General features: G+C 47.4%; 1 protein-coding gene across 1 annotated transcript; it reads left to right on the forward strand.

The window, feature by feature from the left end:
- NME9 (NME/NM23 family member 9) lies at positions 1-25,053 on the forward strand. Its single transcript, XM_065943370.1, has 12 exons — positions 1-45; positions 750-786; positions 3,828-3,885; positions 9,351-9,454; positions 11,933-12,004; positions 13,593-13,709; positions 14,767-14,842; positions 17,524-17,606; positions 19,944-20,036; positions 20,954-21,108; positions 22,997-23,136; positions 24,956-25,053. The coding sequence occupies exons 2-12, from the start codon at positions 754-756 to the stop codon at positions 25,051-25,053; spliced, it is 1,029 nt and encodes a 342-aa protein (XP_065799442.1). The 5' UTR covers positions 1-45; positions 750-753.
- The last annotated feature ends 2,678 nt before the right edge of the window (positions 25,054-27,731 follow it).

Genomic DNA, 27,731 nt, shown 5'->3' on the forward strand with positions numbered 1-27,731 from the left:
GGAAGATGCAGCTCTACAGTACATGATGCACCAGATCTGCACTTGGTGAGTGCAAAAGAACCAGACAAGACAAACTCTTCAGCCAGTTAAAGTGTTTCTGCAGTCCAGTCCTGACAGCAAGAGGCGGGCCACTCTCCTGCCTTTGAGCTAGTCCAGAGTGGGCGTGGCTTATGTGTACTCGGGTTCATTTCTTGATCGCCTTAGTACCATCCCCACCCCCACCCCCCGCCCCGCGCAGTGTTGCCATGACGACCGTGGCTGGGTAGCCGCAAACTCTGTTGGAAACTCTTGCTGCAGGTTAAGGACCCGGTACCTGTTTGCAGGGGCTCAGTTTCCCAGGAATAAATGCGAACAGTAGGGATGGCAGGGGTCTGTAGGCTTTTTCCGTCCAAATTCCTTGGCAGGCGTTTAGGGGCCTGATGGCTGCGTGGCCCGGCGCCCCTACTCGGGCCTCCGCGCGCGCCCCTCCGCCAGCTCCCGGCGGGGAAGTGACTCCGCCTGTCCACAGAAAACCTTCCGGCGAGCCAAGAGCCCTCAGGCTTAAGCTCAGCTTTCCCCGTGGGGTGCTCATTTTGGATCACTGCGTTTATTTGCTGCCATTCATAATTAACTTGAAGGAGCGGAGATGGGGAGGTGGGCTTTCTATCTGAAGGAGGCTCTAGGCTTGCAGATCTACTCAATGTTTTGTCGTGAGGCTGCGGCCAGAATGACCTGAACCCTCCATAACAGAGCTTCTGTTTTCTTTGTAGAGCCATGGGCAGCAAGAAAAAAGAAATGGCCCTGCAGGTAAGTCTCAAGGCGGAGTTGGCTTCCAGCAATTCATTGGGGTGGAATAGAGGGAGGGGAGGATAGTCTGGAATGGGAAGTACAGTATAAAAATGACTTCCCTGGCGGTCCAGTGGTCGACTCTGTGCTTCCATTGCAGGGGGTACGGGTTCTATCCCTGGTGGGGGAACTAAGATCCCATAAGCCGCACAGTGTGAGCAAAAAATAAAAATTAAAATGTACTATTAAAAATGTAGCATATAACAGTGTTCACAAACTTGAATATTGTACCCTTCTGCCTTAAAGGAATAAAAGCTTATCTTGACCTCTAGTAATGACAATTTTTTGTGTGTGCACTTAAATATAAACAGGAGGAGGGCGTGGCAACCCACTCCAGTATTCTTGCCTGGAGAATCCCATGGACTGAGGAGCCTGGCGGGCTATAGTCCCTAGGATTGCACAGAGTCGGACACAACTGAAGCAACTTATGCATGCAAATATAAACATATAATCATAAACTTGGATAAAAGCTGCTTATGTTTATAATGCTTATGCAACCATGCAAACTGAAATATGAATTAAAATAAAACAAAAGATAGCAAGAAAATATGAATCAGTATAATTCAATCTGACATATATTTTGTTGAGGTATAGTTATGACTTGCTGAGAGAATATGTTATAAGTTCTTAGAGTCTGGGCATATGTCTGTAACTGTGCCCTCTCTGAAGACCCACTTCTCCCATCACTGTTTTCTTAAAATCATTTGCTTATTCAAAAAATGTTTTGATATTTTATGCACTACACTTTCCTTATAGAGTGCTTTACTTCATTTGCAGCTGTGACAAGTGAATTGATAAGACAATAACTACTTATTGTCCTGACCCTGGACAATAAGTACTGGTTGATTCTAAAGTGATGGTTAAAAAAAAAAAAAAAGCAGGCATGGAAGGGGATGGATGCGGGATGGAGGGCTTTATCATCATAATGTAATGTGGGTGCCTTTTAAAGTAAACTTTAAAATTTTTCATGGTCAGGCCCTAGGCACCTCTCAGTAGATGGGCAGTGGTCTCCAGGCATCTGACTTCTCCTTTATTGTTCTCTGTGGCATCAGCACTTTACATGTGAATTTGCTTGTGATTTTTAAAAAGAAGAAAGCAATATCAGGCTAATGATAGTGTGCAGGGGGCTGGATGGGCAGGGAGGGGAAGAGTTTTGGTCTGGAAGTCAAAGATTTGATGCAGTTCTTGACTCTTCTGGGACTTCGGATAAATCACCTAACTACTCTGGGATAGTGCTTGCATATCTGTGGAAGGAGATCGTTGGGTGAATTATCTCTAAGGGGCTTCCAGCACTGAGATTTTAGTACTCTAGAATTATGAGGCTTTTTCTGTGTCTGTAAATCAATTCTAAGCACCTGGTCCTATCATTTATTGCTGTGAACAATTTCCTCAACCTCCCTGAGCCTCCTTGTTCTTTGTGTAAACAGGAGGGATGATACATACCTGGCAGAGCTGTGATGAGACTCCTTTAGATATGTCCAGGCTTGTGGCTCTAAAAGTTTGGCCCCATATGATTGTCTCTTCATGTGTCTATGTCTGATATTCCCTTGGAGAGTAATAACATTTGTTATCTTTTCTTTTTCATGCATCTTCCCTAGAGCTCTGAGTTCATTGTGGTGCTCAAAGGAAGTGCTCCCTTTTGCTGAGGCAGGGGGTGGGGGGTCGCTATGCACTGAGGCCTCTGTGTAAGCATTGCTTCTCTACTAGGTCAATTCCTTGAAAACAGTGCTCTAGGGTCCACCAACCAGGAACCCTGTCCTCTCCCTAGGTAACACTATTTGGGTTCCTCAGTTGACCCAATATTCCCAGCAATATAACTCCTAGGTATTTACTTACTGAAGACAAATGAAAGGGTGAATGCAAAAGATTTAACAAGAATGTTCCTAAGTCTTTATTCATAAGAGCTCCAAATCATCTATCAAGCAGAATGTGATGTCATACAATGGAAGGTGCTCAAGAATAAAAGTGAACAAAGTACTGAGATACAATTACACAGATGAATGCCCAAAATAGCTGAGCAAAAGAGACCAGCACAAAACAAGACATGCTGTACTACTTCATTTATATGAAGTTTTATAATCAGTAAAATTAAGTTGTTATGACAGAAAGCAGGTTACTGTTTATCTGGGGAGAGGAGTAGGGAGTGACCGGGAGGAGACCAGAGGGAACTTTCTGGGGAGATGGAATGTTCTGTATTGTGATAGAAGTGTGGTTACCTGGGTACATGCATTTGTTAAAACTCTCATGTGTAACAGTTTCATTCTGTATGTCTCACTGTATATAATTTATACCTCCATACAATATAAAAAGACAAAAAAGCAAAAACAAATGAGTACCTCCCTGTACATAAATTCAGATAAATGTCAAAGTTTAATGTTGAGTAAAAACACAAATTGCAAAAGGAGATCTTCAATATGATACTGTTTATGCCTATTTATGTACACAAAACAATTTTATATATTGTTTTGGCAAAGTAACAAGTAAAAATGAATTTTTAAATTTAAAAAAATTTAAAATTTTTGGCTGCGCTGTCTTCATTGTGGCATGCAGACTTTTCTCTAGTTGCTGCCCATGGGAGGCTTCTCAGTTACAGAGCATGGGCTCGAAAGGGCACGGTCTCAGCAGTTGCCTCCCGTGGGCCTCTCTAGTTGTGGTGCATGGGCTTATTTGCTCCAAGGCATGTGGGATCTTAGTTTCCTGACCAGGGATCAAAGCCACGTCTCCTTCAGTGGAAGGCGAATTCTTAACTACTGGACCACCAAGGAAGTCCCAACAATTTTTTAAATGAGATTTTCTTGGAGGCAGGAGGAGAGAGATGAGAAAAGAAGACCGGGCAAAGAGGGCAGCTTTAGCTGTATTTGTAAGTATTTCATTGAGTAAGAGACGGAGAGAGGAGAGAGGCCTGACTGATAGACATTAGTAGATAACCTAGAGCAAATGCACCAAACTGCCTCCCCATTGGTACCTTCAGTAATACAGCATTTGTTCTTCTCTGATGCTAGGTCAACGTCAGCACCCAGGAACTCTGGGAGGAAATGCTCAGTTCCAAAGGACTAACTGGTAATTTAAGATGACTTTTTAGACTCATTCTTTTCAAAATTCCTAAATGGCATATTGAACCATGGAGGGAAAACCTGCAAAGAGGTTTTTTATATTTCCCTATAACCTTGAGTTTCATAAATAAAGAAGAAGGCAATTCTTTTGTGTATATATACATATCGGCTTTCAACATCTGTTAGTCCAATTCAGGAAACTAGTCAGTACTGCTGGATAGCAGGGTTCCCTTGTTTTAGAGCTGATTGTCATGCTCAGGACACATTTGGTATTAAGGAACAGAAACCTCTTCTAACTACTTGAGGCACAAAAGGGGAAGGTATTGAAGGGAATAGGGGATCTTGAAAGGTTGTTGCTGAACGATAAGACGCGGGATTCTTGGCCTCCGGAGGAGACGAATTCAATCCGGGGCCAGAGATGAGGCTGGATCGCTCAGAGCTTTTGTGTAATAAAGTTTTATTAAAGTATAAAGGAGATAGAGAAAGCTTCTGACATAGGCATCAGAAGGGGGCAAAAGAGAACCCCCCTCCTAGTCTTTAGCTGTATGTTATATAGTCACTCACAGTCTGTTAATGAAAAGAAAGGAATGTCATAAAATCTAGAATGGCACCAGATAATTCATCCCAGGCCATAAAACTATTGACTTGCATCTTGTACCAACAAATAGTTTCGTTTACATAGATTAGGGGAACAATACCTGAATAAGTAAGTTAGGCCGTTTGGCGGAACCAACTTGAAGATAGAGTCTGGGGTTCATTAACATAGCTTAAGACAACATTTCCATACGAAAAAGAAATGTATTGGTTAACTCAAGGTTTGAGAGTTGTTAGCTTTAGGTGAGACCAGGTGTCATGGCAACACAGAATGTTAAGAGAAACCTCCTTTTAAATTTGTATAGAGAAGGAAAACCAGATCGCTAGTTTGTTCTTTCCTGCCGGTTAAGAGAGATAAAAATGTCTGGCACTTACAGCCTCTTTCCTCCATTTGGAGACCCCTGGCCTTCCTGCCTGTTACCCTCTCAATCTCTTGGAACTCAAGGGCTGGAAGGAGAGCCAGGTAGCCAAGAGAGTAGAACCAGGGGCTGCACAGTCACTAGGAAACAGCACAGCCTCCTGGTCCCCTACCCTCCTTGGATCAATATCTATTGCTGAGTAACAATTTACCCTAAAACTTAGCAGCCTATAGCACTCAAAATTTATTATCCCACAGTTTCTGTGGACCCGGAATCCAGGAGTTGCTTAGGTGGGTGCCTTTGGCTTGGGGTCTCTCACCAGGCTGCAGCTAAGGAGTCAGACCAAGAATGTCAAGGCTCAACTTAGAGTTTAACTTACTTCCAAACTTGGTCATGTGACTTTGGCAGATCTTCAAAGGTCACTTCCAAGTCCATTCCTGTGGCCATTGCCAGGATATAGGTCCTTACTGGCTGTTGGCCAGAGACATCCATTTCTTGCCATCAATTTCTCACAACATGGTAGCTTCTTCCCCCCAGCCTCTCCACCCAAAGTAGGGTTCAGGGAGAGAGGAAAAGAGAGAGCGAGCAAGTACACAAGAGAGGTGAAAGTTACAGTCTTCATGTAACCTAATCTCAAAAGTAACATCCCATCGCGTTTGCCCTGTTTATTTGTTAGAAGCTCTGGGTCCAGCCTGCACTCAAGGGCAGAGGACCACACAAAGGTGTGAATCCTGGGAGACAGGGCCCACAGATGGCATCTTAGAGGATGCCCAGCACAGTTGCTCCCCACTCTTCCTTTCTCCACTTCTTTTCTTCTAGAAGGGCTCTATTTTTGTGTCTGGTCAGTTCTCTCTATCAATGCACCTGCTCTGTCAACTTGTATCTGCTCTCATCTCTCTCCTTCACTGCCCCCCACACCATGACTTAAGCACTCAAATCCCCATCCCTTATCCCTCTCTTAAGACTCAGTTTGTCTCTGCAGCCCTGTCACCCACTGTACCCTGGGGTGTGTCCTGGCCTCCAGCCTGTTTCCAGCACATGCCATTAGTTTCCCCACTTCTTCACTCATATCCATGTTGTTCCTACTACCTGGAGTATCATGGTCCCCCAACAGACTGTTGAAATCTTTCTCCTTCTCAGACAGCTCTAAAGCAACCTCCTTGAATGAAATCTTTCCTGAACCTCTATGTGGTCACTTCCATCTGGTGTCTCTAGGGCATCTGGGGTGGGACTCTGTCTCAACCTTCTAGCACACAGCCAGTCTTGTGTGGCCCCTGTGTGGCTGGACATTCCATGCCTGCACCCAGGCTCTAGACACAGGGCCGTTGTCTTTTCATTTCTATCTGGAGCACACGTGTCCAGGCCTGGGCTGAGTGGGTATTTAATAAATGCGGTTGCATTGATCCAGAATGGGGTGTGAGTCTGGCCACATTCTGTTACTTGAGGGATTATAAAGTTTTGTTGGTGGTGCCAGGTCTTAACTATTTTGTCCATATGGCTTGTCTGTGCAATCAGAACACGGCTCCCAGGCAAAACTTCTACATCTTTAACAACAAACTCATAAGAAAATGAATTTATTACTACTCATAAGTAATAAAACCACAAACTCATCATTTTTGAGGATTTGCCATGTTCTAGACAAGCTACATGATCATAGCTGCCATCTGTGGCACGTGGAATTGTTGAGCCCAGTGCTAAGCGCAACACGAGGGAATCGTGTGGACTGAAGGCAGCAGGGGCTCATCTGCCCCACTCATCAGGCAGTCTCAGGAAGACATGAATCTTTCTAGAGCCAGCAGAGATTTGTGCCCAAAGTCAACCACCATCTTGGAACTCTGGCTGGCTCACTTCCATCTGCCTTCAAACATGCAAAAGTCTATTCAGGTTTGCGCACACTCACACCCCCCCACCCCCTTTCATTTCTCTGCCATTTCTTTCCTTCCTTCTCTGTTTCCTGCCATCCAATCTCTTCATATAGTTTCTCCCCAGCCCCCAGTCCCTTCTCCCCCATAACCATCGCAAGTGTGATTTTGTCCCTAGCACTCCTCGGAGAGCCAGGGAGTGCAAGAGGAGATGGGAAGTTGGTACAAATGACTGGGCTGACCTATCAATGGAAATCCTGTATAGACATTGGTAGCTAACTGTGTCCCAGTTTTTTTTTACCTGCCAGAGCTTGAACCTGCTTTCCTTGGTGGGCTTGGATACAGGGTCGTCTGAGTCTTCCATGTCTTTTCCCCAATATGACCCAATGCCTTTCTCTCCCATTACTGTGGTCTCCTGAAGTTGCTCAACTGTGAAGCTGTCTTCCTTAAGGAAGCCCAGAGCTTCATCCTCTGCCTGGATGCTAAGGACCAAATCCCTCTGTCTTGCCCCTGCTGGTGTCTAACTGCCTTTGGGACCATTTGGCTTAGACCCTCTGGATGGTACTAGAAATACAGCATATCTGGAATCTAGTTCACTTTCCTCCCTCCCCAAACACTCTTTCCCTGCCTTCACTCAGTTCTTTTTCTCTGCTGGGCTCAATGGTGGGTCTTTCTCACACCCGCAGGACTGTCACCCCCCAGTCTTTCCACTTCCTTTTCAAAGTCTCAGGGATTCTGCCATTCCCTCCATCCCTCCCTTGACACTACCACCCCTGTGTCTGGCTTCCCCATCCCTCCCACACCCAGTCTGATTCTCATTATCTCTGCAAAACTATGTTGCTTAGCTGAACTGACTCATACTCTTGAATTTGTGCATCTTCATTGCTAGAGTCATTGAAAATGCATGAACTAAGGCATCAGACAAACCTCAGTCCAAAACTTGGTTCTACTCCTTGAGAATTTTTGTATTACCTTGGGTTGGTTATTTCATTTCTATTTCTATGGTAGGATAAAAATACCTATTCCGCTGGATTTTTTTGAGAGAAAAGCCAAGTGCAGATGGCTTAGTAAATATTAACTCTCTTTTCTAAAAACGTACTGTGAGTCCTCATTGCCTAGTAAATCAGGATGGAGCTCCTCAAACCCACATTCCTTGCTTGTCCAGTGTTCTTTGTCACCACTTCCCACAGCCCAATCCTAGTGGTCCCTGTACACCCCTACCATGCTTCCCACCATGGGCTCCCTCTCTGCCCACCCAAGCCTGGCATTTCCACAGTGTCCAATGCAAGTCACGCCTCTACTGGGTAACCTCTTCCCAATTCCTACAGTACAGTGTTAGTGCTGCCAGAGGCTATGCTAACTTCAGTCATTATAATTTAGGGAATTCCTTTGCAGTCCAGTGGCTAGAACTCGGTGCTTTCACTGCCAAGGACCTCGGTTCAACTGCTGGTCAGGAAACTGAGATCCTGTAAACCATATGGCACTGCCAAAAAAAGGAAAAAAAGATAATTTATACCATGTTTTATTAACAAATGTTCTCATATGATGTGAAAAATTGAAATGTGAACCTTCAAAAAGTAAAATCACAAATTGCATGCTATTAAAACTGGCAGAGCTGAGAGTTTATAAGCAGTGTCCGTACTCCCTCCCATGACCATGCACTCCAGCTGCTGAACAGAAACGGCTCTGCTGGCATGAACTCTGACCGCTGAGGTCTTCATGAAGACATCCTTTCTCTAAAATGTGACCATTAGGACGTCACCATCTAGCACTTACTCGCAGTATCAGACTGGGCTGGGTGGGTCCTATGTGTGTCCGCTGCACATGTGTTGGCTTTGTTGCTTAGCTTCTTGCAGGCCTCGAGGTCTAGTGCTGTCAGACAAGAGAGTCCCTCCTATCCAGTCCCTGCCACACTCCAGAGACCAGGACCAACACAGGAACAGGCACCCCAGTTTCCACCTAGGTCTCTCTTAGGTTCACTGTCTGGGAGAACAATGTTGATTTGATAGAGTAGGTAAAATTCCCCTTTACCCAAAGCAAGTAGCTTTTAACTTGTCAGGAGGAAAGGGTAATGCTGTGTTTATTAGCTAAGAGTTGATTGTATGTTGACAGGTCACCTACTGTTCCTTTTAGAAGGGATACTTTCAGTCCAATTCAAATAGTTACAGAGGGCCTGTCTGTGCTAGGCCTGTAAACTCTTTGTGGTAAAGGATGCATGTTAAGTAAGTGATTTTCACTCTACTCACTTCATTGAGCTTAGAATTTGGAACACTGAGTTCATAAGGGAATGCTGTGTTTCCACTCTTGCTCATGCTCTGCTGGGAGAATAAATCCTCTTAACCAGCAATTGGGGCTTCCCTTGTAGCTCAGTTGGTAAAGAATCTGTCTGCAATGCAAGAGACCTGGGTTCAATCCCTAGGTTGGGAATATACCCTAGAGAAGGAAATGGCAACCCACTCCATTATTCTTGCCTGGGAAATCCCATGGACAGAGGAGCCTGGCGGGCTACAGTCCATGAGCTCACAAGAGTTGGACATGAAGGACTAAACCACTAAACTACCACAGCAAATAAAGATGGCTATTGGAGTGGGTGGAAATGTGCTGGTATCAATTTTGCCTGACATTGCCCGGGGTTCCGGCTTCTTGGTTCTCCGCAGTTGTTGACGTCTACCAAGGCTGGTGTGGCCCCTGCAAGCCCGTGGTGAGCCTCTTCCAGAAGATGAGGGTGGAGGTCGGCCCGGACCTTCTGCATTTTGCATCAGTAAGATCCTCTCTCAGCAGAATGTCGAACAACGATTGCAAAAAAACTTAAAACATTGAAAAACAGGAACAGGAAGCCTGAGGGGCCTTTGGCAGATCATGGAGCAGGCAGATCCGTTGTGGAGTTTCTGCTGATGCCAGTTTCTCAAGGGAGGAGGTTTCCTGCCTACCCCGCCTCCCGCAGTCCGGTGGGCTCGGCCACCCCTGGCGCTGGAGCGGGGACTGCTCGGCTGCTCCGAGGCCGTGCTCCTCCTTGTCTCCCGGACACTGTGAAGCCTGGAGTCTCACTTCCAGAGCACAGGGTTTAAGATCTCTATCCTTGCTCCTTAAAGGGGACTTTCAGCAAGTTTCCTTGGGTCAGTGGATGGAGATGGGCATCACTTCCGGAGACGCGCGTAGGAGACGCGGGAGGAGCTGCAAGGGGTGAGGCTCAGCCAGGGCACACAGGAGCGACGCTCCTTCGCGATAACTCTGGAGAAGCTGGGCTTCCGGGGCCTGCCCTCCTCCTGGGATCCGCTTGTGGGGCTTCGGTGGAGGAGCGCAGGAGGGGCCTGAATCCGACCTGGGCGCAGAGCTCGAGGACCCTCCTGTGTCCCAGCCACTAGGAGCAGACGTGGGATGTAGCGGAGGACCTCCCTTGATCCGGAGCAGGAGAAGCTGTCATTTCCTCCTTATTTTATTCCTCAAAAAACTACACTAGCAACACATTTTACCCATATGTTGACAGGACACTTGTTAAGGTTCTGGTAAAAAGACATTAGAAGGCGCAGCATGAGAGTGAAAGGCCAGGGCTCCACCTGGGGAGGGCATCACTCGTGTGTGTGTGCGCGTGCGTGTGTGATGTGTGTGGTGAGTTGTGTGTAACATGTGTGTCTTGTGTAGTTTGTATTATGTGTACTGTATGTGCACAGTGTGTGTTACGTGTAATGTATGTGTGTGGTATGTGTGTGAGGTTTAGTATGTGACTTATGTGTAATGTATGTGTGTGGCGTGATACGTGTGTTATGTGTACTGTGTGTGGTGTGGTGTGTAATGTATGTGTGTGTATGTTGTGTGGTGTGTGTGTGTATGTGGCATATGGTATGTAGTATTGGTGTGTGTGGTGTGGTGTGTGTGGTATGTAGCGGGATGTGGTGTGTGTGTGTTTTGTGAGGTGAGGAATATGTGTGTATGTGATGTCTGTGTGTGGCGAGTGTGCTGTGTGTGTGTATGTGGTATGTGGTGTGGGGATGAGATGTGGGGGGGGGTGTGTGTATGTGGTATGGGGATAAGGGGTATGTGTGTGTGTGGTATGTGGGGGGTGTGTTGTGTGCGTATTGTGTGGGATGAGGGGTGTGTGTGTATGTGATGTCTGTGTGTGGTGCGTGTGGTGTGTGTGTGTGTGTATGAGGTATGGGGATGAGGTGTGTGTGGTATGTGAGGGTATGTGGTGTGTGTGTGTTGTGTGGGATGAGGGGTATGTGTGTATGTGATGTCTGTGTGTGGCGAGTGTGCTGTGTGTGTGTGTGTGGTATGTGGTGTGGGGATGAGATGTGGGGGGGGGTGTGTGTGTGTGGTATGGGGATAAGGGGTATGTGTGTGTGTGTGGTATGTGGGGGGTGTGATGTGTGTGTATATGTGATGTCTATGGGTGGTACGTGTGGGGTGTGTGTGTGTGTATGTGGTATGGGGATGAGGTGTGTGTGTATGTGTGTGGTATGTGAGGGTATGTGGTGTGTGTGTGTGTATGTGGTATGGGGATAAGGGGTATGTGTGTGTGTGGTATGTGGGGGGGTGTGATGTGTGCGTATTGTGTGGAGTGAGGGGTATGTGTGTATGTGATGTCTGTGTGTGGTGCGTGTGGTGTGTGTGTGTGTGTGTGTGTGTGTGTGTGTGTGTGGCATGTGAGGGTATGTGGTGTGTGTGTGTTGTGTGGGATGAAGGGTATGTGTGTATGTGATGTCTGTGTGTGGTGCGTGTGGTGTGTGTGTGTGTGTGTGTGTGTGTGTATGAGGTATGGGGATGAGATGTGTGTGTATGTGTGTGGTATGTGAGGGTATGTGGTGTGTGTGTGTTGTGTGGGATGAGGGGTGTGTGTGTATGTGATGTCTGTGTGTGGTGCGTGTGGTGTGTGTGTGTGTGTGTGTGTATGAGGTATGGGGATGAGGTGTGTGTGGTATGTGAGGGTATGTGGTGTGTGTGTGTTGTGTGGGATGAGGGGTATGTGTGTATGTGATGTCTGTGTGTGGTGCGTGTGGGGTGTGTGTGTGTGTGTGTATGTGGTATGGGGTTGAGGTGTGTGTGTATGTGTGTGGTATGTGAGGGTATGTGGTGTGTGTGTGTTGTGTGGGATGAGGGGTATGTGTGTTTGTGGTGCTGTGTGTTTGTATGTGGTATGTGATGTGGGGGATGAAGGGGGTGTGTGTGTGTGATATGCGTGTGTGATACATGTGTCCCACGCAGTTCTCCCATCCCCCTGTTGACCATCTCTTTCCTTTAGGCAGAGGCAGACTGTCTTGATGTGCTCGAAAGATACCGAGGGAGGTGCGAGCCGACCTTTCTGTTTTACGCCGTGAGTACCTTTCCAGTCAGGGATGGTCCCATGGCTGCACCCTTGAGGGTTCAGAGGGACGCCTCTCACCAAGAGCCCACACTGCTCCCAGCAAAGGGTGCTGGCCTCTCCTGACTCTTTATCGTTTGGCCGAGGACCAATGCCCTCAGTCACAGCGCTGCTTGCGGGCAGAGCCCTGGGGAGTCACTCTGGGCTGCAGGCCGCTTGAGGGTTGGACTCGGGACAGGGGACAATCCCCTCGAATGCCTGTGCACCTTCCAGCTCGTGAGCACTCTTGACTGAAGACTCACTCCCAGCACAGAGTTTGGCGAGTCCCACTGTGCTCCACAGAGGGAACATGAATGCTCCTGTATTTACCTTTGTTTCATCATTAAATGTGAAGATATGTTGACATAAAGTTGGAAATGAGAGGGTCGATGGATGACAACCAGCATTTGCAAGACGGCCTGGCTGCCTTCAGCTCTGACATCCACGTGGGGCTCCCGGCCCCCAAGGGCCCGCCATCTCACGTCTGGCTCCTGGCTTTAGGTCACCTGCCAGGCCCTGAAGACAACGGGTTGATTTCCTTCTCCTGACTCAGTGCAGCGCTCAGTCACACAGTCAGGGCAACTGGGGTCTGCTCACCAGGGCCAGGGTGGTTTACCTTGGAAATCTTCAGGCTCCTGCCCTCGGCAGCAAGCCTCACAAGTTGGAAGCTTCTGGTGAAACCTCATTTGAGCTTCGGCCTTCAGGAGGGAGATTGAAGTTATCTGATGGTGGGGGAGGGAGGAGGAGCAGGAGATGCTGAGATGGACATGCCCCCAGCCATGTGGCATCAGAGCTCAGTGGCAGAAAAGGCATCATTACCACAGTGGTTGGCTTGCCTGAGCCTGGAGCATATGGATTAAAGCATCAGTGGTAATGGCCATGTGGGGACACGTGGAAGCTTGTCACCGTCATCACACAGAGGTGGTCCCCTGAGGGTGGGATGGAGACAGAAGGAGGACCCAGTGTATGTGATGGTCTGTGAGTGACGGGCATGCAGACTTCTGAAGAATCAAAGATGGGAAGCTCCAGTTCACTGCAAACAGCACCTCCACTGTGAGGTTCTCCCTCATCACCCCAGATGGAGTTGGGAATTGATTCTTGCCCCAAATCCCAAGCACCCCTGTTAATGCAATGGTCTTATGCTGTTGTCGTTGTTTCTCTGACACCACCATCTCCCTCCCCGCTCCACACCCAGCTCACTGAGGGTGGTGTGTGTCTTTCCATGTTTAGGGTTTACGTTCTGTGCCTCTGTCTTGGTGCTGGGCATAGTAAGTGTTCAGTTGGTACTTGTTGGATGAAGGAGCCACAGAGAGTCGATACTTAGTGACTCACAACCTATGGCCCTGGTCCTCGCCCACCTAACTCCCCGCTGCCCTCAAGGAAGTTTTGAAGGGAGGGGTGACATGGGGTAGGGGGCAGAGAAGTGACTGGAGGCTGTGGGCGTGGGGCCCAATGACCTTGACCTTGGGCACACTCCCAAACAAAGCCCTTGGACTCTCGCCAGCTCTTGAAAGATGTTGCTGTCGTGTGATCTGAGCAGGACCTCTGTGCTGTGTTCCAGGGAGGAGAGCTGGTGGCGGTGGTGAGAGGAGCGAATGCCCCACTGCTGGAGAAAACCATCCGTGAGCAGATGGAGGCAGAAAAGAAGGTGCTGGCTGAAGGCAGAGAACGGCGAGTGGTAAGAGGCCAGGCCAGCAGGTCACCCCCTGCCCCACCAGTGTCCTCTTTATCCCTGGAAAGCTGCAGTAAGTGCCTGTCTGCTCAGGGGAGGTGCAAGGCCCACTAGGAAGTCTTTGAAGAAGTCCTCTTCATCCAGACACTTTAGTGTCTCATCTATTTCTCACTCATCCCCACTTGATCTCCCAACAGGGCTCTCTGTAACCCTGACAGCAAATTCAGGAATGAAAATGAAGTTATGGATCCAGGAGAGGGCTGGAGGAGTCAGCCTCAGGGGGACATCTCTCCTGGTGACCTGCCCTCCACTCTCATTCCTGGGTTTTATTTGTGACTCCAGGGGGTTCATATCTTTAACTAGAAAGGGGTCATTACTTTGAGAAATAGGATCAGCAAGCACTGTTTGTGATTTAGGTACAATATTTTCAGGATGACGTGGACTGTGAATTTTTCATAAAGAATCGGCAGCCTTTGAAAAGTGACACCCTTTAGTTAGAAATATTTCCTGTGCTCTGAGTGGCTGCCACAGGTGGCTTAACGTTGTTCAGTGTCCAGTGTTCAAAATTTCACTCTCAATTCCAAAGAGCAAAGCCCTGTTCTCATAGAATGGATTGGAATCAAATCATATATTTCCCCCAGAAAACTGGCAAATTTCCCCAAGAAAGAAAATACCTGTGCCTCCTCCACAGATAAATGATCTGTCTTTACTACTTGCCCAGTGTAGCCAGTTGCTTTCTATCTATTTGTATTTCAATTCTTCACTTGTCTGCTTGTCAACTCTCTATTTCATCTTTCTTCTTCCTTAGTTTCTACTTGATTTGAACAGGCAGACTCTAAACCGTAAGATCAACATGGATTTCCTTGTGTTCAGTTGCTCTCACTGTGTACCACCATCCAGTTACTCAAAAGGACCTTGAAAAGTTTCCAAGACTGATAATCTTGACCCTCTTCTTTTGCTCTGCATTTGTAACCTTTACCTTCTTGGCTTCTGTTGGTTGTTGAAAGTCTTTGTGGAATTTTAATCAGCTATCTACTTTCTGTCCATGACCAATTTGTACTAGGTTAAAGATGAAGCTCTTTCTGATGAAGATGAATGCTTTTCTCATGAAAGGAATGATGGTGATGGTGAGGACCTGGGTGAGTACAGAACCAACAAGCAAGCAAAAGGCAGTGCAGACTTGGATTTGATGTGTTTTTAAAAAAATATATGAGTAGTAAGTTTATTGAATAATCTGAACCCTGGGAAAATTACTCATAAAACATTTCATCTCCAATCACCTGACTTCAAACTTACTGTGTTAATCTCCCTCCTGTGCTTTAATGGTATCTTGAGTGTCTTTCTGATCACGTTCAACTATAACAAGTGTGACTTTCATGACAATTACTGAGCATCAGGAAAGGCTCTCTTAATAAAGTGGAGGGGAATGACACTAATAAGGTAAAGTAATGAGGTGCTGGGGTTTCCTTAGCCCTTATTTAAGAACTTGAGTTTCTTTAACCATTTTTCTCAAGTGTGGGAAGATCAGCTGTACTGAACCCCTTCCCTCCCCACAGCCCTGTACTCTCTTCCTCTTAGTCCCCAAGTATCAACTCATGGATTTTACACTCCTGAGCATCACTGTTCTTCCTGAACCTTTAATATGCGAACATCTTGATCTGATGTTCAGGGAAGAGAAGGGAAGAGAAGCTAGAAGTTAGAAAAGCTGTTGCTGGCAAGGTGGCTCCTGATGGCCCCTGAGACACAAGAGGAAACCAGGATGTGGCTCAGGAGCTAAGCAGGAGAGAGGAGGAAGTTCTGATTACTGCCTGAATGAGAGTAACTGCTATTTATGTGTGGATCACGAGGACTGTCTGAGATGGATTCTAATACGGGATGTGGTGCAGTTTAGGAGAGCAAGAAATTTCAAGTGTGAAAGAGAAGTCAGCGATTTGGCTTCTGCAGGAAACACTTGTTGTCTCGTTTATGGATTATCGCTTCTTCTCTTCCCCATTATTTTCTCCTAAATCCAGTCTCTCCACTTAGGAAACTACACAAAGTCTGCCCTTGCCCTTAGCCTTCTACTCCTCCCAGCTCAGCTTCCCAGCTCAGCTTCCTGGTCCACACTCCTTGGGCCACCCTCTCCTCTGTCACTGCCCTTCTGCTGCTCCCAGGGCTCCCGTGACCTTCTTGGCACCAAATCCAGCAGGCAGCTACCAGTCAGCCTGTGGTGTCCTGCTGCGGGATTGGCTGCCATCCACAGCATCCTCCTACTCAAAACCCTCTTCTTGAGACTTCCCTGGTGGTCCAGTGGTTAAGATTTCACCTTCCAATGCAAGGGGTATGGGTTCAATCCCTGGTTGGGGAACTAAGATCCCGCCTGTGCTAAGTCACTTCATTCATGTCCAAATCGTTGTGACCTTATGGACTGTAGCTCGCCAGGCTCCTCTGTACATGAGACTCTCAGGCAAGAATACTGGAGTGGGTTGCCATTCCCTCCTCCAGGGAATCTTCCCAACCCAGGGATTGAAGCCGCATCTCTTATATCTCCTGTGCTGGCAGGTGTGTTCTTTACCATGCGTGTCACCTGGGAAACCCTAAGATCCCACATTCCTTGTGGCCCCAAAACCAAAACAGAAGCAATATTGTAACAAATTCAACTGAGACTTTAAAAATGGTCCACATAAAAAAAACCCACAAAAACAAAAACACCCATCTTCTTGTCTGGTGTCTGAGACATCTCAACCTTTCTCATTTTCCTTCTCATTTTCTCTGGCCTGTCCACAGCCTCCCCGTCCTCAGCTTTTCTTTTGCTCTCTCTTCAGACTGGAGTTCTTGGGCTCCTGCTCTGGCCTCTTCTCTTCTCACCTTATACCTCTCGGCGGTCTCATTAATTGGTCAATTTATAAGGGGATTTAAAGTCCAAGGATTCATAGGATGTTAGAAATAGTGCTCATGGAAAAATGAACCGATTGGCTGCTTAACATGATCAGCACTTTTTCAGCCCACATTTTCGAGATTGTCAGAGTCAACACAACTGATGAGAAAGTTGAAAAGAGAAAATAGGCCATTATAGTCTGTGGACAGTGTGCAGAGCTCACCAAGGCCAAGTCCATACAAACAGGAATCCGACAGGGATGGGTTGGGGCACAGATGTGGGTCCCCCCGAGGCGTCTGTGGGCCGGAGCAGTGGACGGTGGCCATGCAGCATCTCCCTCGTCACCACAGCTGCTTGGCCTGTGGACACAGCCACCCCGTAGCCTGGCCAGTGAGCTCTGACTGGTGCCTGGGCTCCAAACGACGAGGCGGCCGATTCTCAGGAGAATGGGACAGAGACAGAGGAGTTTGGTAGGACGTGCCAGCCCTGAGCGGACTTGGGGCCTGGGGCAGCCACCACTGACCACATGCTAGAAAGTCAGAAAGACGCACCGAGAGGAGAACAGTTGGTTGCAGTTAGAGACCAAGAATCATGAGGGGGTGACGGAAGGGGACGAGGGTATCCTGGCCTGCTTCACCTCTACTCCAGCTCTGTCCCCTCTCCAGGCTGACTTGGTTGTTTCTGGGTTTTGTTCCTGAGTCGTCTTTGATTTCCTTCTCCACCTCCCATCCTCTTCTCCCTCCCCACACTCTCCCTCCCAGTTCATGTCGCTTGCAGCCAGGCTGGGGTTGGGGTCTGGAGCCAGACCCCTGCATCCACTAGAGTCCAGGTCAGCAGAAGCTCAGCCAAGAGGCTGGGGGAGGGAGGTGGGGGCTGTGTGGAGCTGCACAGTCCCTGTGGAGGGCGTCCTGAGAGCCTCCCGTGAGTCCAGGGTCTGACAGCACCATCCCCGGCTTGTTGCAGTGTCATCAGAGAAGGCCTGCACCTTGGCCATCATTAAACCAGACGCGGTGGTCCATGGGAAGACAGATGAGATTATCATGAAGGTAAGAGAGACAGTGGGAGACCTCTGAGTTGGGAAGATGCCCTGGAGGAGGGCATGGCAACCCACTCCAGTATTCTTGCCTGGAGAATCCCCATGGACAGAGGAGTCTGGTGGGCCACAGTTCATGGGTTGCACAGAGTTGGACATGACTGAAAGACCTAGCCCAGCAGCAAGAGAGAAAACATTTCCCTTGCAGACTATCCTCGTGTCTTCTCTGGTGGAAAAACAGGGCTGGGTCATAGTGTAGCAGCGTCCTGGGGGAAGAGGCATCTAAGGAATTTAATAAAAATTTATTTATTTAATAATAATAATAAAATTGATAATTAAATAATTAACTGTTGGTTATTAAAATTTGGTTTAATTACAATTCCAGTGAAGTAAATCACAATATTTCTTTCTTTGTTTTTGGCTGTGCTGGGTCTCTGTTGCTGTGTGAGGGCTCTTCTGTAGTTGCGGCACGTGGGGGTGATTCTTTGTTGCCGTGCATGGGCTTCTCATTGCCGTGGCTTCTCTTGTTCTGGAGCACAGGTTCAGTAGTTGTGGTGCACGGGTTTGGCTGCCCTGTGCCATGTGGGATCCTTGCAGACCAGGGATCGAACTCGTATCCATGCACTGGCAGGTGGACTTCTTAACCACTGGACCACCAGGAAAGTCCTAAATGACAATTTTTAAATTGAATCAGGTCAGATATGATGAGAATGAAGGTCTCTGCTGCTTGTAATGTTGTCTTTCAATCATCTTTTACTTTCAACACATGGAAATGTAAATTCGTGCTTGCTTTCAGCTCAGTTCAGTTCAGTTTCTCAGTCGTGTCCAACTCTTTGCGACCCCATGGACTGAAGCATGCCAGGCTTCCCTGTCCATTACCAACTCCCGAAGCCTGCTCAAACTCATGTCCATTGAGTTGGTGATGCCATCCAACCATCTCATCCTCCGTCGTCCCCTTCTCCTCCTGCCTTCAGTCTTTCGCACCATCAGGCTCTTTTCCAATGAGTCAGTTCTTTGCATCAGGTGGCCAAAGTATTGGTGTTTCAGCTTCAACATCAGTCCTACCAATGAATAGTCAGGACTGATTTCCTTTAGGATTGACTGGTTGGATCTCCTTGCAGTCCAGGGGACTCTCAAGAGTCTTCTCCAACACCACACTACAAAAGCATCAATTCTTCAGCGCTCACCTTTCTTTATAGTCCAACTCTCACATCCATACATGGCTACTGGAAAAACCATAGCTTTGACTAGATGGACCTTTGTTGGCAAAGTAATGTCTCTGCTTTTTAATATGCTGTCTAGATTGGTCATAGCTTTTCTTCCAAGAAGCAAGCATCTTTTAATTTCATGGCTTCAGCCACCATCTGCAGTGATTTTGGAGCCCCCAAAATAAACTCTCTCACTGTTTCCATTGTTTCCCCATCTATTTGCCATGAAGTGATGGGATCGGATGCCATGATCTTAGTTTTCTGAATGTTGAGTTTTAAGCCGACTTTTTCACTCTCCTCTTTCACGTTCATCAAGAGGTTCTTTAGTTCTTCTTCACTTTCTGCCATAAGGGTGGTGTCATCTACATATCTGAGGTTATTGATATTTCTCTCGGCAATCTTCAGTCCAGCTTGTGCTTCATCCAGCCTGGCATTTCGCATGATGTACTCTGCATATAAGTTATATAACCAAGGTGACAATAGACAACCTTGACGTACTCCTTTCCTCATTTGGAACCAGTCTGTTATTCCATGTCCAGTTCTGACTGTTGCTTCATGACCTGCATACAGATTCCTCAGGAGGCAGGTCAGGTGGTCTGGTATTCCCATCTCTTGAAGAATTTTCCAGTTTGTTGTGATCCACACAGTCAAAGGTTTTGGCATAATCAATAAAGCAGAAGTAGATATTTTTTGGGAACTCTCTTGCTTTTTCGATGATCCAACAGATGTTGGCAATTTGATCTCTGGTTCCTCCGTGTTTTCTAAATCCAGCTTAAACTTCTGGAAGTTCACGGTTCATGTACTGTTGAAGCCTGACTTGGAGAATTTTGAGCATTACTTTACTAGCGTGTGAGATGAGTGCAATTGTGCGGTAGTTTGAACATTGTTTGGCATTGCCTTTCTTTGGGATTGGAATGAAAACTGACCTTTTCCAGTCCTGTGGCCACTGCTGAGTTTTCCAAATTTGCTGACATATTGAGTGCAGCACTTTCACAGCATCATCTTTTAGGATTTAAAATAGCTCAACTGAAATTTCATCACCTCCACTAGCTTTGTTCATAGTGATGCTTTCTAAGGCCCACTTGACTTCACATTCCAGGATGTCTGGCTCTTTACCATATATGTGTGTATATCTCCTACAGATCCAGGAAGCTGGGTTTGACATTTTAATGAATGAAGAGAGAACCATGACAGAAGCAGAAATGCGACTTTTCTACCAACTCAGAGCTGGAGAGGTCAGCTTTTCAGTTTTCATTTATCCAACATGCTTGCATTTCTTTATCTTTCTCCAACTTTATGTTTATAGACTGATATTAGTTTGGGAGAAACTAGACTATTATGAAGAACAAGATTATGAACAGCAAGTGGGCCATGAAATTACTCTCAGCATAATGATTACAGGCTGTGTCAGGGAGACGTTGCTTGGTATGTTCCCAAAGATTAGAGTTTGCCTCCAACTTAAGTAATGAAATAAGGAATTTATTGGGGCGATACTCTGTGACTCCCAGAACTGAAGAAAGAAAGCTGAAGGAGTTGCATGAGAAGGTGTGAGGACAAGAAGAACCAAAGCAGGGGTGTGGATTTCTGGAACAAAACCTCACAGGCCGTCACTTCAGGTGCTCCTGTTGGGTGACAGATCCAAGCACTTTCCATCTGTTTCTGCTTCTGACTCACCCACCTGGGAGACAGGGTCTCCTAGCCTGGGCCCCACCTCTCAGCTGGGGAGGGTGTGTGTGGGGAGGGGTGGATAGGCATTGTGATTGTCGGCCAGACTAGGACTGAGTGAAATGGGGAAGGGCTGCTCCCCAAAGGAAGTTTGAGTGCTACTACTTGAAGAGGGGGGAAAGGTTGCAAGATGCTGCAAAGAAGTCTCAGCTGTATCCTCTGATTTCCATGTGTGTGGTCTTCTAAATGCTATCTAACTTCTTATAATTTCATGCTCAACCCCAAACATGTCATTTCAGAGCCTCATCTTCCTGCCTTTAACTTATATCTGGGTCCTCTGTGTCTTTGGGTACCACTTCCCCTCCCTGGGGTCTTCCAAGGCATACTGGCTGGTAGTGAGGCAGCTCACAGACCCTCTCCCATCCTGTGGGTGGGATGGGCCCCTGGGGCCCCTGGCCTGATTCACTCCGTTCCATCCCTGTGCTAGGACACATTTGAGAAGCTGGTACATCACATGTGCAGTGGACCAAGCCACCTCCTGATCCTTACCAGGACTGAGGGCACCAAGGACGTGGTCACTGCCTGGCGAACCCTCATGGGGCCCTGTGACCCTCATGTGGCGAGGAGGGAGCAGCCTGACAGGTAATGTCACCAGTAATGGTCCTTTCATGCATCTCAACACCTGCATCCGAGGAAGCTGAGAGCCCTGCTAGGGGTTCAGCCCAGAATTGTGGGTAATACAGAAGGCACTCTGCTGGCCACGAAGCTCCCTCTTTGTCATATGCTGGGGAGTCCCTGCCCTTTGTTATGTATTTGAGGAGACCCTGATGTCCTCCCCATCTGATCCCACCCCAGCTCTTCAGAGGATGCCTCCTTGCTGCTGCCTCTTCCCCTCTTCTGAAGGCTGCTGTGGGGCCAGTCCTCACTGTTCTCTCTGTAGTAGAGGGTTTGTGGTCCCAGAGCCATTTGAAACCCTGACTCAGGAAGTACAGATTCCAGGACTACACCCAGGCCTGCTGAGTCAGACAGTCTGAGTGGGGCCTAGGAATTGGCAGTGTAGACTCAGATCCCCAACCCTTATCCCCTACTCCCTACCCAAGATGTCCTGAGGTCCCCTAGAGTCTGAGCACCGTGTTCTGCACACAGCCCTAGGCTGCCTTGTTTGGCTTTGTGACCCTGTGTGAATGTTTAGCTTGACACCGCCACTGCCAAATCCACTGTCTTGCCTTTGAAGCTGAGAGAGGCCCCACCAGCAAGAAAGGCATTAGCAAGAGACTAGGTAACTGCAGTTGTCCCTTATAGTTGTAGGGAGCTGGGAACATTCATGTTTGAGGCAGCAGGGGCTGGTGAAAGACAGCCCAGAGTTCAGATCTTAGGTTTTCTGAGCCTCAGTTCTCTCATCTGTAAAATGGGGTTGTGAGCACCTATCTTGGGAGGCTGTTAGAGTGCTGTGGTTAGAATCTCTCTTCTTCCTCTTGCTAACTGTGTGGTCTTGGGTCATCTGTGCTTTAATCTCTCTGTCTTAATGCCTTCATCTGGAAAATGGGAACTACAATGTGAAAGGACCTGCCTGAGATTAAGAGAGAGAGAGAAAGAGGGAACTTGGAACACTGTTTGAGATAGAGGAAATCTTAGCAGTATTAGTATTATTTTAGGGAACCTTGAGGAGAAGGCAATGGCACCCCACTCCAGTACTCTTGCCTGGAAAATCCCATGTATGGAGGAGCCTGGTAGGCTGCAGTCCATGGGGTCGCTAAGAGACGGACACGACTGAGCGACTTCACTTTCACTTTTCACTTTCATGCATTGGAGAAGGAAATGGCAACCCACTCCAGTGTTCTTGCCTGGAGAATCCCAGGGACAGGGGAGCCTGGTGGGCTGCTGTCTATGGGGTCACACAGAGTTGGACACGACTGAAGCGACTTAGCAGTAGCAGCAGGGAACCTTGAGGGATTGATTATGCCAATCTGTATCAAGCCCTCAGCAGGGTGCTTGCCTAGCCCCCAGTAGTAACAGCTACAAAATGACAGCTCCTGGGCTCACACCATGACTCATGCATATTTACCCCCTTTTAAAAATATTTATTTATTTGGCTGCATCAGGTCTTAGTTGCCACGTGTAGGCTCCGGAGCACAAGAGCTTCAGAAGTTGTGGCACATGGGTTCTCAAGTTGTGGACATGGGTTTAGTTGCTCCATGGCGTGTGGGATCTTAGTTCCAAAACCAGAGATCAAACACACATCCCCTGCATTGCAAGGCAGGTTTGTCACCAGGGAAGTCCTGACTCATGCATATTTAAAGTGGGGGTCATGATGGTCTCCCTAGTCTCCCTCCCAGGGTTGCTGCACAAATCAAAAAGGTCAGAACACCACTGGTTACCATCACCCTTGATGCCGTTCCTGGCACTTCCAGCAGAGAAAGCCGCGTCACAGAAATGCTGCCTGTTGATGGGTAGCTGGTGGCCTTGTTGCCAGAGATCAAAACATTTCTTTTCAAATGAGACCTTTCTTGTACATTTTGCATACTGCCAGTCTCCGGGCTCAGTATGGCACGGAAATGCCCTTTAATGCAGTCCATGGAAGCTGGGACTTAGAAGACGCCCGTCGGGAACTGGCCCTGCTCTTCCCCAGTTTTCGGTTTTCAGACCAGATTCCAGAATCCGCCCCTCTGGGTAAGTCATCCAGGCAGGTGTGTGTGTGTGTGTGTGTGTGTGTGTGTGATCCAAGCAGGTGTGTGTGTGTGTGTGTGTGTGTGTAAGTCATCCAGGCAGGTGTGTGTGTGTGTATGTGTGTGTGTGTGTGTGTGTGTGTGTGTGTGTGTGTGTGGAGGGGGTTACTGATAGTTACTATGTGGTAACCACCTTCAGGAAAAACAGAGCCCCTTAGGAAACTTTAGCAACTGTCCTGCTGTTTTATTTTCAGAGTAACAGTGTTGCTTTTTAATACCTCATTACATTTTTTGCTGCATATTTCACTTTGAAGCCAAACTCTTATTGCAAGTTACTTTGCATTCTCCCCTGGAAACCACAGGAAAATGTAACTAACTTTCCAGAAGGCAACTTCCATGGCAGAGGCCAGTCACTCAGTCACTTCCTCCAAGCTCCACAGGCCCCACCAAGCCTTTGATGGGGCTGCCGAGAAATAGAGGGTTATACAGAAGTACCCTCCACCTGGAGCTGCTGTGACTCTCGTATCTCTTAGCACCCACATTTGGGATAAGTGTGCTGGGCTTTTTTGGAGGCACCCCTTCCAAATCAGGGTGAGAAACCCCCGGGCTCAGAGCACATGTGACCTGCCCCACTCCATGAGTGGGAGAACAAGGCCTGTGCTGCTCCTGCCGAGTTGCACATCTCTGTTTGAGCCTGATGTGAGGCGGAAGGGGCCGGGAGTGAACATGCTGGGAAAAGCAAAGGATGTGAAGGTCGCCTTCTTGGGAGAGGGCTGCTTGCAGATCTGAAACAGTAATAACCTCTATGCCCCTGCATGTTAGGGGTTTTCACCCAAATGCTTCCCTAAATGTTTATGTTCATCATGGTCTCCTCAAGATCCACATCCAGCCAAGTAAGTATAAGAGGTCCAAAGGCAAGGAAAGGAAGGGTGAGAGCTGACTCCTGCTGGCCCTTGTTTAATCCTGGTGTGGCCTGCTGCTGGCTGAGGAACAACTGGGAGTGAGATGGAGTTTATGGAGGAACTCTCACTCTGGTGCGGGCGGTACTGGGAAGACCAGCTTGCCTCTAGGGACCTGCCCTCACGGAGAGCCCACGACATGTGCTCAGGGGACCTCTTCATCCATTTGGGGTAGTGACTGGAACAAGTAGGTATGACTCTGGGGAAGGAGGAGAGGGAACTGGCTGGGGAACACTCACTGGGGAGAACTGGGAGAGTGTGTGCCTGACCTCCCATGATAATGAGCTGAAGGGTCTGAGCCTGGATCACATCTGGGATAAGTGCACAGCTTCCCATGGGGATGACCCGAAGTAGCCTGGTTGGGGTGCTAGTGTTCTGCCCCTTTTCTGATGTATGTGTTGCACCCTCTCAGCCCTCAGGAGAAGAGTGTGCTTTCCATCTACCCAGCAGTTTTTCTGGGCTCTGGAGACAGACAGTCCTGGGTCTGAATCCAGCCTCTGCTATTTATTAGCGGAATAGTAGGGAAGGTTACTCTTTTGGACCTCAGTTGCCTGTGAGATGGAGATGATGAGACCCGTTATAGCCCCATAATCATCATCTTTCTCAGAGGGTTCTTGTGAAGCTCATAGCCTGGGGCCTGACACAATTGCTTAGCCAGTGTCACTTCCTTTCCTAATTCTTCCCTAGTCCCTGACCCACATACTAGGAACTCTTTGCTGCTCTGTCCACCTTGACCCCTAGCTTCACCGTCCTTTTTTTTTCTTTCACCGTCTGTCTTTCTGCTGTTCTTTGGTGGACAGTCTGGGTGGGGGAGCAGGACTGGGCTGTTGTAAGAAGTCCTACAAAATGCCTGTCATCCCACAGGCTGTGAGACTGAAGGAGCGGAGGGCCCCGGCAAAATGCTGTGCTCCCCGGAGGACGTGGATGAGGCAGCCCGTGACCAGGGCGAGGCCACAAGCTGAAGTCAGAATGCTTATAACTGCTGCACATAAGGAAACTTCTGGAACTGGAACTTCCTCTTTTGAGCACCAATACTTTCTTGATTTAGCTATCCTTCATGAATAAAAATAACGGTACCCACTTTCCTGCCTTACTAAATAGTATGAATGTGGAATATGTACTTTTGGGGGGCCATCTTTGACATTTTAGAAAATAAATGGACATCAGTCATTGAACTCTGCTGTGACACGATGTCATCTCAGGGGATACTTACTGAGCTAGAGGACAGTGTCTTCCCCAGGAACAAATCTACATTATGGATGAAATGATCTTATTTTTTAGACAAAATTTTAAAAAAATATTTATTTGCTGCGCCAGGTCTTATTTGCAGCACTTGGGAGCTTCAGTCTTCACTGTGGCACGCAGCCTCTTTAATTGCAGTTCTTAGTTGCAGCACACGGGATCTAGTTCCCTGAGCAGGGATCAAACCCAGGTCCCCTGCATTGGGAATGAAGTCTTAGCCAGTGGACCACCAGGGAAGTCCCATGGATGAAATAATTTTAAAGCTTAACTTGGTAACAGTGAACTTGAAATCAGTGCAACAGGACTGGACGTGACACTTCAGGGCTTGTGGGGGCAGATATAAACAAGCTTTAATTCATGCCATGTACCCTGGCTACAACAGGCAGTCCTGGAATAACCTGATTCACCATCTGTGGTTCTCCATGAATCAGAGCATGATCAGAAAACAGTGCTTGGGGGTTACATTTGGAACCAGAGTTCAACTAATTTTCTTAATGTCACTCCCCCCTCATTTCTTGCATTTCTGATTTTGGCTAAAGTTGAGTTGTGTTTTAAAAAATTTTTTTGTTTGGCTGCACCATGGTCTTGTAGGATCTTGGCTCCCCAATCAGGGATCAAACCCCAGCAGTGAAAGCTCCCAATCCATGGGGCCACCAGGAAATCACCAAAACTAATTTTAAAACCTGAGAGTGCCTCGTGATGGCACCAGCTTTCACTCAATTGCCTGGTTTAGTTGTCCCTTCATGGGTCACAGAAGCTATTCAGTAACTATCACTACTCCCGTGAGTAGTAACATGCCAGCTACTCCTTCTTATCGGTTTGTTCTTTGGTATATTCGTAAATGCACTGAGCCTGGGCATACTCTTTCCTGTCTGACTTGGGAAAAGGCTGTGTTCTTCTACACCATGAGGCAAATGGCTGGTTTTCTCATGAGGTGCCTTAGTGCTTATGACCTGAATAAGCTGTCTAAACAGACAGTTTGTGTCCATGAGCTGTCCTTTATGGGCACACTACTCTGTGCTCCAGCCTGTAGCAAGAGGCCTTCAGGACTGGGGACAGGGACACAAGGATGAGTCAGGCTCTAGAAGGTTGGAATCAGGGCCTGTGACACTGGGTTCAGTTCAGTTCAGCCACTCAGTCGTGTCCGACTCTTTGTGACCCCATGGAATGCAGCATGCCAGGCTTCCCTGTCCATCACCAGCTCCCGGAGTTTACTCAAACTCACGTCCATCGAGTCAGTGATGCCATCCAACCATCTCATCTTCTGTTGTCTCCTTCTCCTCCCACCTTCAATCTTTCCTAGCATCAGGGTCTTTTCTAGTGAATCAGTTCTTTGCATCAGGTGGCCAAAGTATTGGAGTTTCAGCTTCAGCATCAGTTCTTCCAATGAATATTCAGGACTGATTTCCCTTAGGATAGACTGGTTGTATCTCATTGCAGTCCAAGGGACTCTTAAGAGTTTTCTCCAACACCACAGTTCAAAAGCATCAATTCTTCAGCACTCAGCTTTCTTTATAATCCAACTCTCACATGCATACATGACTATTGGAAAAACCATAGCTTTGACTAGATGGACCTTTGTTGGTGAAGTAACATCTCTGTTTTAAAATATGCTGTCTAGGTTCACCATAGTTTTCCTTCCAACAAGCAAGCATCTTTTAATTTCATAGCTGCAGTCACCATCTGCAGTGACTTTTACCCCTCAAAAATGAAATCTGCCATTGTTTCCACTGTTTCTCCATCTATTTGCCATGAAGTGATGGGATCGGATGCCATGATCTTTGTGTTTTGAATGTTGAGCTTTAAGCCAACTTTTTCACTCTCCTCTTTCACTTTCATCAAGAGGTTCTTTAGTTCTTCTTTGCTTTCTGCCATAAGGGTGGTGTCATCTGAGTATCTGAGGTTATTGATATTTCTCCCAGCAATCTTGATTCCAGGTTGTGCTTCACCCAGCCTGGCATTTTGCATGGTATACTCTGCATATAAGTTATATAATTAGGGTGACAATATACAACCTTGATGTACTCCTTTCCTTATCTGAAACCAGTCTGTTGTTCCATGTCCAGTTCTGACTGTTGCTTCGTGACCTGCATACAGATTCCTCAGGAGGCAGGTCAGGTGGTCTGGTATTCCCATCTCTTGAAGAATTTTCTAGTTTGTTGTGATTCACACAGTCAAAGGTTTTGGCATAATCAGTAAAGCAGAAGTAGATGTTTTTCTGGAACTCTCTTGCTTTTTCAATGATCCATCGGATGTTGGCAATTTGATCTCTGGTTCTGCTGTGTTTTCTAAATCCAGCTTGAACTTCTGGAAGTTCTTGGTTCACATACTGTTGAAGCCTGGCTTGGAGAATTTTGAGCATTACTTTGCTAGCGTGTGAGATGAGTGCAATTGTGCG

This window comes from Muntiacus reevesi, chromosome 8, assembly GCF_963930625.1.
Source record: "Muntiacus reevesi chromosome 8, mMunRee1.1, whole genome shotgun sequence".
Classification (NCBI taxonomy): Eukaryota; Metazoa; Chordata; class Mammalia; order Artiodactyla; family Cervidae; genus Muntiacus; species Muntiacus reevesi.